Source organism: Exophiala aquamarina, assembly GCF_000709125.1.
Source record: "Exophiala aquamarina CBS 119918 chromosome Unknown aczIA-supercont1.5, whole genome shotgun sequence".
Lineage (NCBI taxonomy): Eukaryota > Fungi > Ascomycota > Eurotiomycetes > Chaetothyriales > Herpotrichiellaceae > Exophiala > Exophiala aquamarina.
The window spans coordinates 1,285,368-1,298,888 of NW_013550583.1; the positions used below are offsets into that span (position 1 = coordinate 1,285,368).

General features: G+C 50.7%; 6 protein-coding genes across 6 annotated transcripts; 5 read left to right on the forward strand and 1 right to left on the reverse strand.

Moving 5' to 3' along the window:
• Positions 1 to 435: 435 nt before the first annotated feature.
• Positions 436 to 2,172, forward strand: A1O9_07128 (uncharacterized protein; the record flags this gene model as incomplete). Its single annotated transcript, XM_013404074.1, has 1 exon — positions 436 to 2,172. One exon carries the CDS (start codon positions 436 to 438, stop codon positions 2,170 to 2,172), a length of 1,737 nt encoding a protein of 578 aa, XP_013259528.1.
• Positions 2,173 to 3,606: 1,434 nt separating this feature from the next.
• A1O9_07129 (uncharacterized protein) lies at positions 3,607 to 4,629 on the forward strand (the record flags this gene model as incomplete). The annotated part of the gene is made up of 3 exons (XM_013404075.1): positions 3,607 to 3,844; positions 3,947 to 4,022; positions 4,080 to 4,629. 3 exons carry the CDS (start codon positions 3,607 to 3,609, stop codon positions 4,627 to 4,629), a joined length of 864 nt encoding a protein of 287 aa, XP_013259529.1.
• A 698-nt stretch (positions 4,630 to 5,327) lies between these two features.
• Positions 5,328 to 6,050, forward strand: A1O9_07130 (uncharacterized protein; the record flags this gene model as incomplete). The annotated part of the gene is made up of 1 exon (XM_013404076.1): positions 5,328 to 6,050. The coding sequence occupies one exon, from the start codon at positions 5,328 to 5,330 to the stop codon at positions 6,048 to 6,050; it is 723 nt and encodes a 240-aa protein (XP_013259530.1).
• Positions 6,051 to 6,930: 880 nt separating this feature from the next.
• On the forward strand, positions 6,931 to 7,768 carry A1O9_07131 (GTP-binding nuclear protein GSP1/Ran; the record flags this gene model as incomplete). The annotated part of the gene is made up of 4 exons (XM_013404077.1): positions 6,931 to 6,999; positions 7,081 to 7,173; positions 7,224 to 7,377; positions 7,431 to 7,768. 4 exons carry the CDS (start codon positions 6,931 to 6,933, stop codon positions 7,766 to 7,768), a joined length of 654 nt encoding a protein of 217 aa, XP_013259531.1.
• A 965-nt stretch (positions 7,769 to 8,733) lies between these two features.
• Positions 8,734 to 10,398, reverse strand: A1O9_07132 (uncharacterized protein; the record flags this gene model as incomplete). Its single annotated transcript, XM_013404078.1, has 1 exon — positions 8,734 to 10,398. One exon carries the CDS (start codon positions 10,396 to 10,398, stop codon positions 8,734 to 8,736), a length of 1,665 nt encoding a protein of 554 aa, XP_013259532.1.
• A 1,537-nt stretch (positions 10,399 to 11,935) lies between these two features.
• A1O9_07133 (uncharacterized protein) lies at positions 11,936 to 13,345 on the forward strand (the record flags this gene model as incomplete). The annotated part of the gene is made up of 1 exon (XM_013404079.1): positions 11,936 to 13,345. One exon carries the CDS (start codon positions 11,936 to 11,938, stop codon positions 13,343 to 13,345), a length of 1,410 nt encoding a protein of 469 aa, XP_013259533.1.
• Positions 13,346 to 13,521: the final 176 nt, after the last annotated feature.

Sequence of the window (13,521 nt, forward strand, 5' to 3'; positions counted from 1 at the left end):
CTTGGTGGGAGAGCTTCCCTTCCAACAAAACAGATTGGCCAAATGCAGTGGTGTTGTCAGTGACGGCTCAGTTGCTATGATCATAGTTCTCGACACCGCACCATCACGTCTGGGTGACGTCTTCCGAATTCGATTATTAGTAATCAAGAAAGGGCACATGATTTTTCAAAACTAGGGACCCGTTGGTTATTGATCACCTGTATAGGAAGTACTCTACAGTGTGCAAGTCTACATCACATCTTTAGTGCCCAAACTTCGCATGCAGGTACAACAGACCCTTGTTCTTTTGGGTTTCAAGTATACTTCACGTGACCCACCCAAATGCGACGTCGCACTTTAATACGCCTCGGTCTCTCACATTCTGCTCAATGGCAAAGCCCTGGTAAACAAAGTAATCGACACGGGCCACAGCGGTGACATTAACGACACCTTGTGATGGCAAATGGTATACGAAGTCGAACAGGATGCCTCACGTGCCGACTTCGTAAAAAGAAATGTGACGAGGGCCGACCAGTATGCCAGACCTGTCACTCCATCGAATTGACGTGTTATGGTTATAATACGCCTTTCCCACGTTGGTATACTGACAAGACCAACTGGGAAGAGGTGAAGAACTCTCCTGAGGCTAAAGCTCTTCGAGCTCTTGCAGAAACTCGTTACAAAATTCGCAGGAAGTTTGGACTGAAGAAATTTGCCTCCGCCCCTGACACCAGCAACGAGAACACCGTTTCTGATGATTCATTCCAATTTAAATCGTCATCTACGGAGAACAGCGTTGCCATGATCTCAAATCCGTCTTCCAGAGCCGTGACTACCCCAAATGTATGGCAACTTTATCCAGAGACGATATGGTGGGATAGTGCACTCTGCAATTTAGCACCGGTCAATCCATCTTCTTCTCGAAAAGACATACGTTTACTCATGGTATTTTTGGAAGTCATCCATCCAATAACACACGGATTCTACCAGCTGTCATCTAGCGGAGATCGAAGCTGGCTCCTCAGCCGTCTTGTCGGCGATCAAGCTTTGTATCATGCCTCCTTGAGCATCAGTGCATGTTTTGACCATTCCCTCACACAGCCACCAAAGATTGATGCTATCGGCATCTGCTCCAAGGTGAGATCCTTGCAGAACATAGCAATCCATGAATTGCAGACCAGAATTCATGCGTTCGTGACCGAGGAGAGGCTGTCGCTCCAAGACTTCGTCTGCGCTGGGGTGCAACTCCTTGACATCATCTTGAGCCTCATCACCCTCGAGGTTTTCAGCATGCTGCAAGGGCACTGGGAGACGCACCACCAAGCCGCAAGAATGCTCTTGGACTATATTGAGACTTATTCTCTATCCAAAGGTGACAACAACATGGGTCAGAATGGATCTCCCATTGCATACGTTCTGCTGATGCCTCCATTGGACGACCAACAAAGACGCACCATCATGTTTTGCCTGGCTAACTTCATATGGGTTGATGTTATAGCTACGGCTACCTTCGGACTTTCATGTTATACTCCCTGCGCTTTCGACTACCTCTCTCTTCTCGAGAACGGCGATATCAAGCCCGAACATGCCATGGGATGTCAAGGATGGATCCTGGCAAGCATCGTGGAGATTGCAAGGTTGGAGCAGAGGAAAACGGCGCAGCAAACCCAGATATGTATGATAAGTACCACGGCGGAGACCACGCTTCGAGGTCTTCAGCTTTCAGACAAGCTCAGATCTGGAATTGAGAGACTCGAAAAGGAAGGCCGCAAGGCAAATGTGCCAGTTGCTTCTAGTCTTGAAGAAGACAGCAGACTCGTCAGCATTCTCTGGGCCTACGCTGCACAAATATTCTTGCAAGCCACAATTCTTGAGGCTGAGCATGCGCAACCATATATCGATCAGACTTTCATCAACATTTGCCTCCAGAAACTCGAGGAGCTACCCACTCGTCTTATGATCCGTGTTTGTTGGCCGTATACGATTGTCGGATGTATGGCCTCAGATGAGTTCCACGCAAGATTTCGCCGGATTGTTGGCAGGACTATGGAACAATCTCAGCCTCCTGGTATGACATGGAAGGGCCTGATGGTAATGGAAGAGTGCTGGAGAGGCCAGCAAATACATGAGTATAAGAGGAACGGGTGGAGAGAAGCCATGGAACGTCTTCGTTCAAGGATTCTTCTTGTCTGAGAAATGTAAGAACATGAGCTGAGTTTCAGACACTTATGAAAAGGCACTTCATATTGCTTGAGCCAGACCTCGACTCTGACGTGCGGAAAATTCCTTCTCAGTGTGTCCAAATCACTCGCAAGCATGGGCCGTATCACGATCCCTTTTCTAGCGCCTGAAGCCTTTCCACCTCAGGCCGTACCCTCAGACAAGCGCGCAAAACGCCATCATTGCTCGTGTTGAACACCATCACCGGCGTGGGCTTGACGAACCTCACCGCCGCATTCGCCAGCCACTCAAACAAGGCGGCCTTCTCGGATACTGGACCCCAGGCGCCCACAGCGACGATGTGCCAGGGTTGGGCACGGAGTTTCGCGAGAACAGTCGCGTATTCTGGTTCCGCGGCATATGTGAGGGATTACTGGATATCGAGGCCGTGCTGGGGCCCGTTGGCGATGTTGCCCTCGATCATTTGATCAGGGCTTCCGAGAAGGGCTCGCTTGATGCCATGTGAACGCCCAACAGGATGACTTTGAGCGATGTAGCGCGGGCGGAGGTGGAGGTTGTCATCGTTGCGAGCTGGTTTGGGTGCGGAGCTTTCGAACAGGGGGATGAAGGGGAATGTCTTGAGAGCGTGTAGAAGTTGGCTCTGGGCCGAGCACACCCCAATGCGTTTTGTACCGTTAATCCGTTGGCCACGGTACGGTTCCACATGATGGAGTTCATGTCCTGATCGCTCTTTCATGGGCATGTCATGGTGTAAGCGAAGGGCAATTGTGCCGAGTAGATGTATACATCGAGTTGAGCATTGTCAATCTTCCAATCAATATTCCTTCCCCGTCTCCCGCTTAGTGGAAGCAGATGCTACGCGAACTGCAAGATATGTAAACCTTGAAGGGCTTTGTGAGGGAACGTATGTCCTGGGCAGAAGTACGTGCGTACCTAAGGCAGGGAACTAGAAACTCAATTCTGCAACGCTAATTCCGCGGCCGATCTACAATACTGTATACTATGTGACCATTCATTGGAATGACTAATTGAACAAGCCCAGATAAGCTATCCACCTGACCCAAACATACATAGAATCAGAGGTTTCTGTAGTTAAGCCGTCTACGAGTACTGCGCGTCATGTAGATCACTACGCGTCATGGCACCCACATGGCAAGCTATTCGAGCATGACAAATAGAGGTACAGTATTCTGCTTGAAAGAGGTTTAGCTTAGCCGCGGTCGATTTAATGCGGCCTCCAGTGACAGCGCGTACTCCACGGACGGGATAGAAGGAGAGCCGGACACCCATGTCCTTTTGCACGCTCTGCACTGCCGTCTCAACAAAACCGACCCTCTCCCCTCCAATGTCGTTCTTTATAGAATCCAATATCAAGCTGTCAGCTGTGGCCATCCTCTTCCGCCGATATACTTCTTCCTGATTATTCTCATCACCTCCAGGCAAAGAATGTCTTGCCCACAGTGTTTTGCGGGCCATATCAACCCTGGGACGCCACTGGGACGTATTGAGAAGGTGTATGGCCTGAGTACTTACATTGCAGAGCCCCCCGATGGGAAAGAGCCGAAAGGAATCGTTGTCATCATTCCTGATGCCTTCGGATTGCCGTTCGTCAATAATCAGATCTTAGCGGATCATTATGCTTCGCTTGGGCAGTATCTGGTATATCTTCCCGATTTCATGGATGGTACGTCGAACTAGCACTCTGATCGCTTTGCCTCAAACACCCCCACCCCTTGGGCCGTATTATTCTGTGAGTCGTGTTTTGTAAATGACTGTTGAACTTCAGGTAAGGAGGCGTCTGTCAAAACGATGCTCAACATGGCCCACCTGTTTGATAAAAAGACTTCCTGGCTCGCGACCCCGTAAGTCAAAACCTTTCTGACGTCCATTGTGCAACTCGGAAGGCTCACATGTTTTAGCTACTATGTTGTTGCCATTATGTATGACTTCGTTCCCTTCTTGGTCAGAAATAGATTTGGTGTAGGTTGGCCGAGGGTGACATCTTTCCTTCGAGCTCTCCGTGCGGACAAGGGCATGGGTGTCCCCGTCGGGGTGGCAGGCTTCTGCTGGGGTGGACTCTATCCCTTCAGACTTACTCACAATCGTCCGGACGCTAGAACCGAAAGCGGGGAACCGTTGGCAGATGCATTCTTTTCTGCTCATGCCAGTAGCGTTGTGGTCCCTCAGGACATAGAAGGGGTAACCATGAACCTGTCATTTGCAATGGGTGACGACGATGCGGTGATGAACATTCAGCAAGTTCGCAAGGCGCAGGAAATCCTGGCGCGTAAAGAAGATGTTGAATCCGAGGTCATCATTTATCCAGGAGCAAAGCATGGCTTTGCCGTTCGGGCCAGCAGAACAGAACCCGACGCACAGGAGACTAAACAAGCCGAAGAAGCAGAGAGGCAGGCCATTGCATGGTTTCAGCGACGATTTGAGGCGCTCAAGCGGGGAAATACCGCTTAGGTGATTGAAGCTGGCAGACTGTTATCAACAAAGCAGAATTGAATCATGGGAAATCATCCGGCCGTTACAGGAGAAAGTTTTTTAAAAGTTAGCGGCACCTTTACCTGCTCAAGCCCAGAGGTGATATGATCGATTATGACCGGTTCCAAGTCCGCTAGCCAGGAGCCCGAAAGGAACGGAACGTACCAAGGTTGGGGCGGGAGCATACAGGAGCCACGTTTATGATCAAGCAGATCGAGCATGAATCGAAAGTTTCGTAGTTACTTGGACAAACTTACCGCGTTCCATGCTGAGATTGATGCGTTCGAGTTCTCCAGTTCCAATCAGGGTGCTTCTGTGCATTAACACATGACAGAAGAGCATTAGACATTGGCGATATATTGCCATGGCTGCCTACCTAGGTAGGTACTTTAGGTATGTACTCGTACAACCTGGACGAGGTGTGGGAAACACAGGAGACAGGTGAGCCTGAGGGAGGGCCTTACCAGTGGCTCCTTTCCAGCTTGGTGAATGACGAGCATCACCCACGAGGGGTGACGAGGACTCGGAAATTGCTTAGTCATCCCGCATTAGCCAAGGCATCACCCAGGTGTCACTGACTGGGCGTCACCAGGCGTTGTGCTCTAAGTACTGCCAGTCCTACATTCTCCAACCTAGCTCAAGGACCATTTGCAGGAATTTGGTCTGGGTTAACGACCATGGGACTTCCAATGGATCCCAATCTGGCAGATATACATGTGCCGAGTGGTCCAACGTCTGTCAATCACGCGCAGTCCTACGAAGGTCTGACGCTGCAACAACTCATCACTAGAAAAGACAATCTGGAAGCAGAGCTCAAGGCATTGGGTGCGGTGCTGGATAGCCATGGAGTCACAATGCAGACCACTCTCACTACTTTTGATGGCTTTCCTCGATCTGATATCGACGTGGCCCAAGTCCGGGTAACGCGAGCGAGGATCATTACTCTGCGCAATGACTGGAAAGATCTGATGGACAGAATCGAGAAGGGTCTTCATGAACACCATGCTAAATATCAGGCTTCAGATGAATACAAGCAGTCCCTCTTACAACCACCACCCGAACCTTCTCCCGCATCCGCATCCGCATCCGCACCTCAACGCGAACCCGCTGTTCCTGAAACTCCCTTCGCCAAAGTCAACAACGTGGAGCCTGGCAGTCCGGCTCACGAAGCTGGTTTAAAAGCAGGCGATGTGATTCGAAGATTCGGCGATGTGATTTGGTCTAATCACGAGAGATTGCGCAAGGTCGGCGAGACTGTTGGCCAAAATCTGGGTCGTACGATAAAAGTTATGGTTTCTCGTGGAAGTGGAGCGGATGCTCAAGAGCTGGAAGTGAACCTGACTCCCAGACAAAACTGGGGTGGCAGAGGCACTTTGGGCTGTCATATTGTGCCGATCTGAGCTGGCATGGCGCCTTGTGGGAGACATACATCGGCCATGCAAAGTTGCAGGTCGCAAGCAAGCCAGATCACATACAAAACATGCAAGGAGATCAAGAAGAAGAATAGTCGATGGTTCATGAAGCCAACCCACGCGCACAGCTGCAATCAATTCGCAGCAGCTCTCCTCGACTGCGTTGTGGATTTTACGTGTTCAGTGGTCAAGCGCCCATCACCAGAGTCACACATGGCAACGTTGAAGCTGGGTAACAAAGCCAGTCACACAAAGAGGTGGCTGAAAAGGGAGCCAGGCGAGAGACGCTCTTTTGCCAGCCCAAGGCCGTCCTTGATGGGCGGTAGAGCAGGCAGAGCAATGACATGAGAGCTCCAATGAATGGTGTACGATATTCGCAGCTATTCAATGGAGCGCAGCAGAGCAATGTCAGGCAGCTGTAGACTACCCAAAGACTTTCCCTTCTTACTTGTCGGAACCAAGGAATGGTACTCGTAAACCCATTTGCCTATACACGTGACATGGCCCGGTTGGATGGTGAAAGAAAAAATGCAGGTGACGGTGCCCGCAGCGCCACTACAGACTGTGCAGGCAGGCAGTAACGGGTACCCGGTAGCACGTAGCGCCTCCCCAAAGGCCTCTCCCAAGTCCCAACCCCAGCAACTTGAATTTGGTGTCTTGGCATTGCGGCGGTTTCTGAAAACAAATTGCGCCTGCCTCTTCATCTAAACTCCACCTTGCCTGAATCCCACCTTTTGGTTCCGTCTCTATCTTCCTGATACATCTCTCACGACTGTTCGCATCGTGATCGAAGTGTTTGCGCAAACCACTCAATCCCGCTCCAAATCCTCTATCCTCATCTCTAGCCTCCAGCAACACATCAACCACCATGGCGGAAGCTGCCCAAGGTCCACCAACCTTCAAGCTCGTTCTAGTCGGCGATGGCGGTACTGGCAAGGTAAGCTATCATCTCGACCCTTATTACCGATCATGACCTCCATTGCGGCGATTTGGCTTACTTACTGATTGTTTGGGATAGACAACCTTCGTCAAGCGTCATCTAACTGGCGAGTTTGAGAAGAAATACATCGCCACTCTTGGTGTTGAAGTCCACCCATTGGGTTTCTCGACTGTAAGTGTATCGGATGCCACTCTCCCGTCGCTCCTAACCCATTTCTACAGAATCTCGGTCAAATTCAATTCGATGTCTGGGATACCGCTGGTCAAGAGAAATTTGGCGGTCTAAGAGATGGCTACTACATCAACGGTCAATGCGGTATCATCATGTTCGACGTCACCTCCAGAATCACATACAAGAATGTTCCCAACTGGCACCGTAAGATTTCTTATCCATCCCCCCCCGCTCGATTGACTAATGGCTTCAAAAAGGTGATCTTGTTCGTGTGTGTGAGAATGTTCCCATTGTCCTCTGCGGAAATAAGGTCGATGTCAAAGAACGAAAAGTCAAGGCCAAGACTATCACATTCCACCGCAAGAAGAACCTCCAGTACTACGATATTAGTGCCAAATCCAACTATAATTTCGAAAAGCCCTTCCTTTGGCTAGCCCGAAAGCTGGTTGGCAATCCTCAGCTTGATTTCGTTGCGGCTCCCGCTCTCGCTCCACCAGAGGTTCAGATCAACCAACAACTGCTCGATCAATACCACAAGGAAATGACCGAAGCCGCAGCCATGCCTCTACCTGACGAGGAGGACCCTGATTTGTAAGCGTATGCTTTCACCTTTTAACACCCTGCTTGGGCAGTCGTGTAAGTGATCGGATCTGGCTTCTATCATCAGTTACATTGGATGGGTTTAGCGAGGCGACAGAAAGAAGGTCGTGATGATTGAAATTCCCAACCCGTGGGGGGAGATAAGGAGATTCGGGGGAGCGCAGTGATGGCGTTGATGGCTTGCCCTTTCCCGCAAAGAGTGCACAGCCTCGGCCTCAAGCTCAAGCTCAAGCTCAAGCTCGAGTTATGATGAGAATACGAAACGAGAGTTGGAACCGATGTTGCTCTCCATCGGGAGCAAGCAGACGACAAGGAGCAAAGCCATGATACAAAGTGCTGTTTTCCCTTTTCTACTTCCGGCAGTCTAGACTACAGATTCCAAAATAGCATAGCGAGATTATTCAAACCAAAGAGCCAAGAATGCAGACCGCTTTTCCTTACTTCTGCCATAATAATGTAGCGGATGCTCGATCGAACATATGAGGATCCGAAAGTGGTGTTCATCAACCCTGATCGAGGGTTAAAGAGGTACGAGGACGATTTTCAACCCCGCAGTCGTCATATATCATGATTGTCTTGTCTTAGCTGGGTAGCAATTGTACTACGGCCAAAGCACTGGATCCTCTAGGTCTATAGCTAAGTACGCTCACAGGCCGTTCGACACAGCGTGTGGCCGGCGCCATGCTCACAGAATTTCACGTCACGAAAACGTCGTCTCATCACCAAGCCCACTAATCGAAAAAGAAAGAGCCCCTCAATGCCATGCCGGCTCATTAAATCAAAAGTGGTATCTCTCCCCAGCAATTCTGGTAGGACCCCGTTGATGTCTCTGTCCAACAACTGTGTATCCGCATGTCGTCCGTGTTCACGCGTCTCCGCGGGGTTTTGACCTGGAGGAGTGTATTTGTACCTTGACGCCGTGCACATCTGCGCTGTAATCAACCAAGCCAACTCTGCCAACTAACTAAGCGGCAACCTCACGAATCTCGCCTCGACGCCCTCTTCACTCAAGATCGAGTCGAGGGCGGCTTTCTCCGTCTCGGGAGGCGGTTGCTGCTGTGACTTGGACTTGGACTTGGACTTGCCAGACGTGGATTCACTCGCCGGCTGGAAATTCTCAACCTCCAACCCTCTACCTCGCATGACTGCCAGGATTGCGCGGACATTGAGCTCGATCGTCTTCTGCGGGTCATGGGCTTTCATCAGGTAGCGTGTCAGGTTAGGGAAGAGAAGTCCAAAGTCGGACTGGGAGAGGTGGGCGGAGTCTGGGATCAGATAGAGCGCGGGTGCGGTGGGTTCGGCTGTAGTGGGAGGTGGGGTGGAGGCTGGGCTTGGGCTTGATGTTCGGCTGGGCTCTGTTGAGGAAGTAGTCGACGATGGCGGCGTTTCCTCGTCGGGGAATGGGAGGGGAGCTTTGCCGGGGGGCGTTGACATGGTGGACCTTTCGTCATCAGAAGATGCTGAACAGTCAGACTTTGCCCGGTCGAACTCTTTGATCGCCTCAGCGGGTCGGTTCGACAAGGCCGCCTTGGTGCGACTCAAGAGTTCTGTCCACTTGTGGAACTCTGTTGATATGACCGCTACCACGTTTGTATTGTCTTTTTCTGAAGATGGTCGGCGGTCGTAGCATGGCAGAGGTTTCTCCCATAGCCACTGCGTCACATCGCCTCGCAGGGGCATGGTCCAAAGGTCGAGCAGGGCGACGGGGGAGTCAGGTGTGATTTGTTCCACAAGCTCGCTATTTTTGGCGGGCGTATACAATGGTCGCCAGTCCCGGTTGTCTTCATAGCCAGTGCCTACTAGGGATGGGAGGTGTTCATGATAATAGACTGACTTGACAAACTGGACTGTCGTAGCTGCGCCAAAAGAATGACCAGCCCAGGTAATGTGGCCTGGTTGGAGGTCAAGGGTCTGCGACAGAGAAGGCAGTGGTTCACGCTGACTCGGTGAAGCAGCATAGTTTGTGAAAGTCTTTCCAGTATTGAGAGAGAGAAGAACGGTCGACAACAGCTCCATTTCCCACAGCCGGATCCGGAGTTGCGCATTCCGAGCGTTGAGCACGTCTGGGGTTGGCGAGTGGGAGTGTTTTTGGTAGGGAATTGAAGATGTATGCTGCCCAGAAGACGACCGGATGAGGGAGATAGGGGCACTCCCATCTCGATGCTCAGGGGCCGCACAGACTATACCGAAGCTAGCCAACGCGGCGCAGACAGAGCTGTAGGTGTTGAAGTTGCCTCCCAAGCCGTGTGAGAAGACCACCAGAGGGTACTTTGAGGATGCTGTCCTCGGAAGAAGTGGAGCGTCTGGAATAGCAGGAATGGTGGTGTACTTGATGAGGGAGGGCAGTGCTGAGATGAATGATGCCAGACGAGCCCCGGCTCCTAGAAAAGACGAATATGCCTCAATCCATTGGCTTTGTGGTGGAGGTAACCATTTTATGGAACCTGAAGTTTCTGTAGGCAATGTAGGGTAGTAGAGGCGGAATTTGATGGTAGAGATGGTTGAATCTGTGGATGGTGCAGATGAAGCAATCTCAGAAACTGGGATCTCCCATTCAGATGTGCCAACCTTGTGAGGTCCAAATGGTTCCGGCAGAGATGGTACTGGATTAAGATATGAGATCATCTTCAGATTCCTTCTGTGTGTGGTGATTGGTCTCGTGCTGCAGCAAGGCAGGGTTGGGGTGATCGAATTTTGAAACTGCCCCAGCTATTGGGTTCGAAAGATAATATATGTGCAGTTAGCATAAGATGAGGAAAGGGAGAGAACACGATTCAGGTTAGTAGGATTAATGGTATGGCATGAGGCTACAAAGTGCATGTATACGTATAAGAGAAGCAAAGGGTCGCGTGCTTTTCTGTGGAAGGGTTTCCTTGTGTGCATGGCCAGTGGCCAGTTGGCTGTGGTGCCCGGAAATCCGTTACTGATGTCATGCTAGCTCGGCACTGAACGTGGACCGAAAAGCTTGGTTATGAAGGAACGCCTCGAAAGACTCAAGGGCCGTCAATGTGAGTTTCGGTGTGGCAAAGCACGGGTAGGATGAAGGAAAAACTTGGTGAAAAGACTCAAAACGGATCGGGCTCGCCGGGGCTCCGTCTCAGGTGGTATCATGTTTGGTGCCATGACCGTGACCCCTATTCTGAATACCTCGGCATGTTGTCCAATTGAGGGCACAATAAATGTATATAATTGTGTCTTTTGGGGCCATTCGGCAGGTGCGGATAACACGAGTGCCATCGGCTATCTCAGACTGGGAGAAAGGCTACAGTTCAATTGGGATCGGATTGGTAGGTTTGAGCAGCGCCCCAATTGTGTCACGAGCCACGACGCGCCACACGACCGTGTTCACGTGTCAGGGCTCTGAGGGCCGGGCACGATCGCGATCGACAACTGATACACCGATAAAGCAGGTAAGCCGAGTCACATGTTCTTCTTTGCCAACGACTTGCCCCCGACTGCGTTTGTTTGAAACTGAGGTCTACTGTTTCATCACAACATTGTGAAAGCCTCTATCACCAGCCACAGTCACTTGTTAACCTCGAATCATAATATATGATTTGTGGGCGAGGATCCAAGTCAGAACCACAACACAACAGTCCAAGGTGCTGGAAGAGCCTCCGAGACGGGCGTTTGGCGCGTGTGCACCACGAAATTCCCGTCTAATGCACGACGTGCATCTCCAACCTCCTTGTCCTGCCTTGACTTCCCCTCAAGCACCTATAGACTCGTCCTATTCTCTGTTCGCGTGTTCTCGACCGTGCCAAAGTCGCGATATAGCACGACAACACATATGCAGCACAATCCTTCTTGCTGCATTCAATGCCATTCCCTTTCCGTGAAATGACTCACTCTATATCTATACGCATTCCCACCATTTGCTGCCTTGAAAAGGTAGGTTTGTAATTTCCCCTCTTGCCGTGTTGGTCGACCTCCCTCAGTCCTTCTATACACTTGTTACCTGGTTTTCTTCTAGCCTACTCCTTCAAGCACCAATATGTGTGGACGAAGGTAGTTTCATTGTATTCCATTTGTTATATTCTACTCGGACTCTCCACTCTTGCCTTTTCAACTGGTGCTCGGGAACATTTGTCTATACCCTTTCTACCTCAGCCTAAGAACATTCTGCCTTACCTAATCACCCAAGCAATGCACAACGTCCAATATGTCTTCTCTCGCCTTCGCCAATATGTGGCGGACCGACCTTATTCGACAAGGTGTCTTAAGCCAGGTCCAGCAGGATGATCTTCGAACTCTGCGACTCGTCGGTAAAGATTTTGCCAGGAATGTCGCTCCGGTTCTGTTCAGATCCATCACAGTCCACTTCAGTACCACTACCTTTACGCGCAGGGCGCGAATGTCTGCACTGGATCGCATTGGTATTCATGTTCGAGAGCTAGTGTTCAGCATGCCGCATCACGTGGACACCTTCCTCCACCCTCTTCTCATACCTGGTACTTTGGAAGAGGTCAAGTTTATCTACGAGCCACGTCTAAGCATGTCGCGACCGGCTTCGTCCTCCAGCTCGACCACTTCCTCCTGTTACTCTAGCTGCTCATCCACTTCCTCTTCTAAGTATGGGTCTTGGGAGATGAATGACTTACTGGTTAAACATTATCCACCTCTTTTTCACGCCGCCACAGATGTCGACTCCTTTTTCAGAGCCTTTATTGCAATGCCAAACCTTCGTCACCTACATATCTCATGCCCGGGCCAGCCCTCTGGTCAGAGATATAGGAGAGACATTGTTGACTATGCTTTGGTCTCACTGCGGTTGGCCATTGAGACGACCAATCCAACTCAACTCGAGTCCCTCGAGCTTGCACCGATACACCCTGGAGCAATGCTCCACTTGAGACCTCAGACGAGCATTGGCTCGTCGCCTGCTTCCACTCGCGTGTGGAAACGTATCAAAACGCTCCGTATCGAGATGGACTCCTTTGAATATGGTCGTGATCAACCTTCAGACCACCTGAAGATTCTTCACAGCTATTTGGGCTCGCTACGAAGCCTGGAGAACTTAAAATTCCAATGGCAGGGGGCGAAAGGTCCCTGTCCCCTCTCTCTCCACATCGAACCTTGTACATCACGTCCAACTTCACTTGACTGTTCCAATGCCTGTCCAGACTCAAGCACTAAATCTGCCTTCAGACCGCTCAAGTTTCGTCTCCTGAAGACCATGCATCTCACCAATGCCAGTCTCGATGCGGACCAAGCATCCGCCTTCATTATGTCCCACCGAAAAGTGCTGCATGAGTTTGAGTTTGAGAAGTGCCATTTGAGGTCCGGCACTTGGGATGATGCATTGGCGCCATTGACGTCCCGCATCCCAAAGACAGCTGCTTGGAAGGGTCAGAAGCTGGAACAAGAAGAGGTCATGAATGTCCCGATCATGCTCAGTCCTGTCGATGAGAAGACTGAGCTGATCGACTGTGTTCATGAGCCATTGTGGGACGATGTCTTCCGGAAAAGTCGACATTTGCAAGCTCTCCGAAAAGTGAGCTCGCGCACCAAGGATATGGTACCTCAGCAAGTCAAGAAGCTTCTGCGCTCGGCAAGGGTCGCCTGGCATTGATGGTGACTGGATTCATGCGGCGAACCAGTACGGCTCCCTCCTTGAGTCTCTCATGGTGTGTGCAGGTGTAGTCATTCGAGGCCGTGACGACCATTCACGATGACTATTGGTTTTTGTGCATGAGTACTCTCACTTATTTCAATGGCACACTTTGTGGAGGCACGATCTTTGTTGGG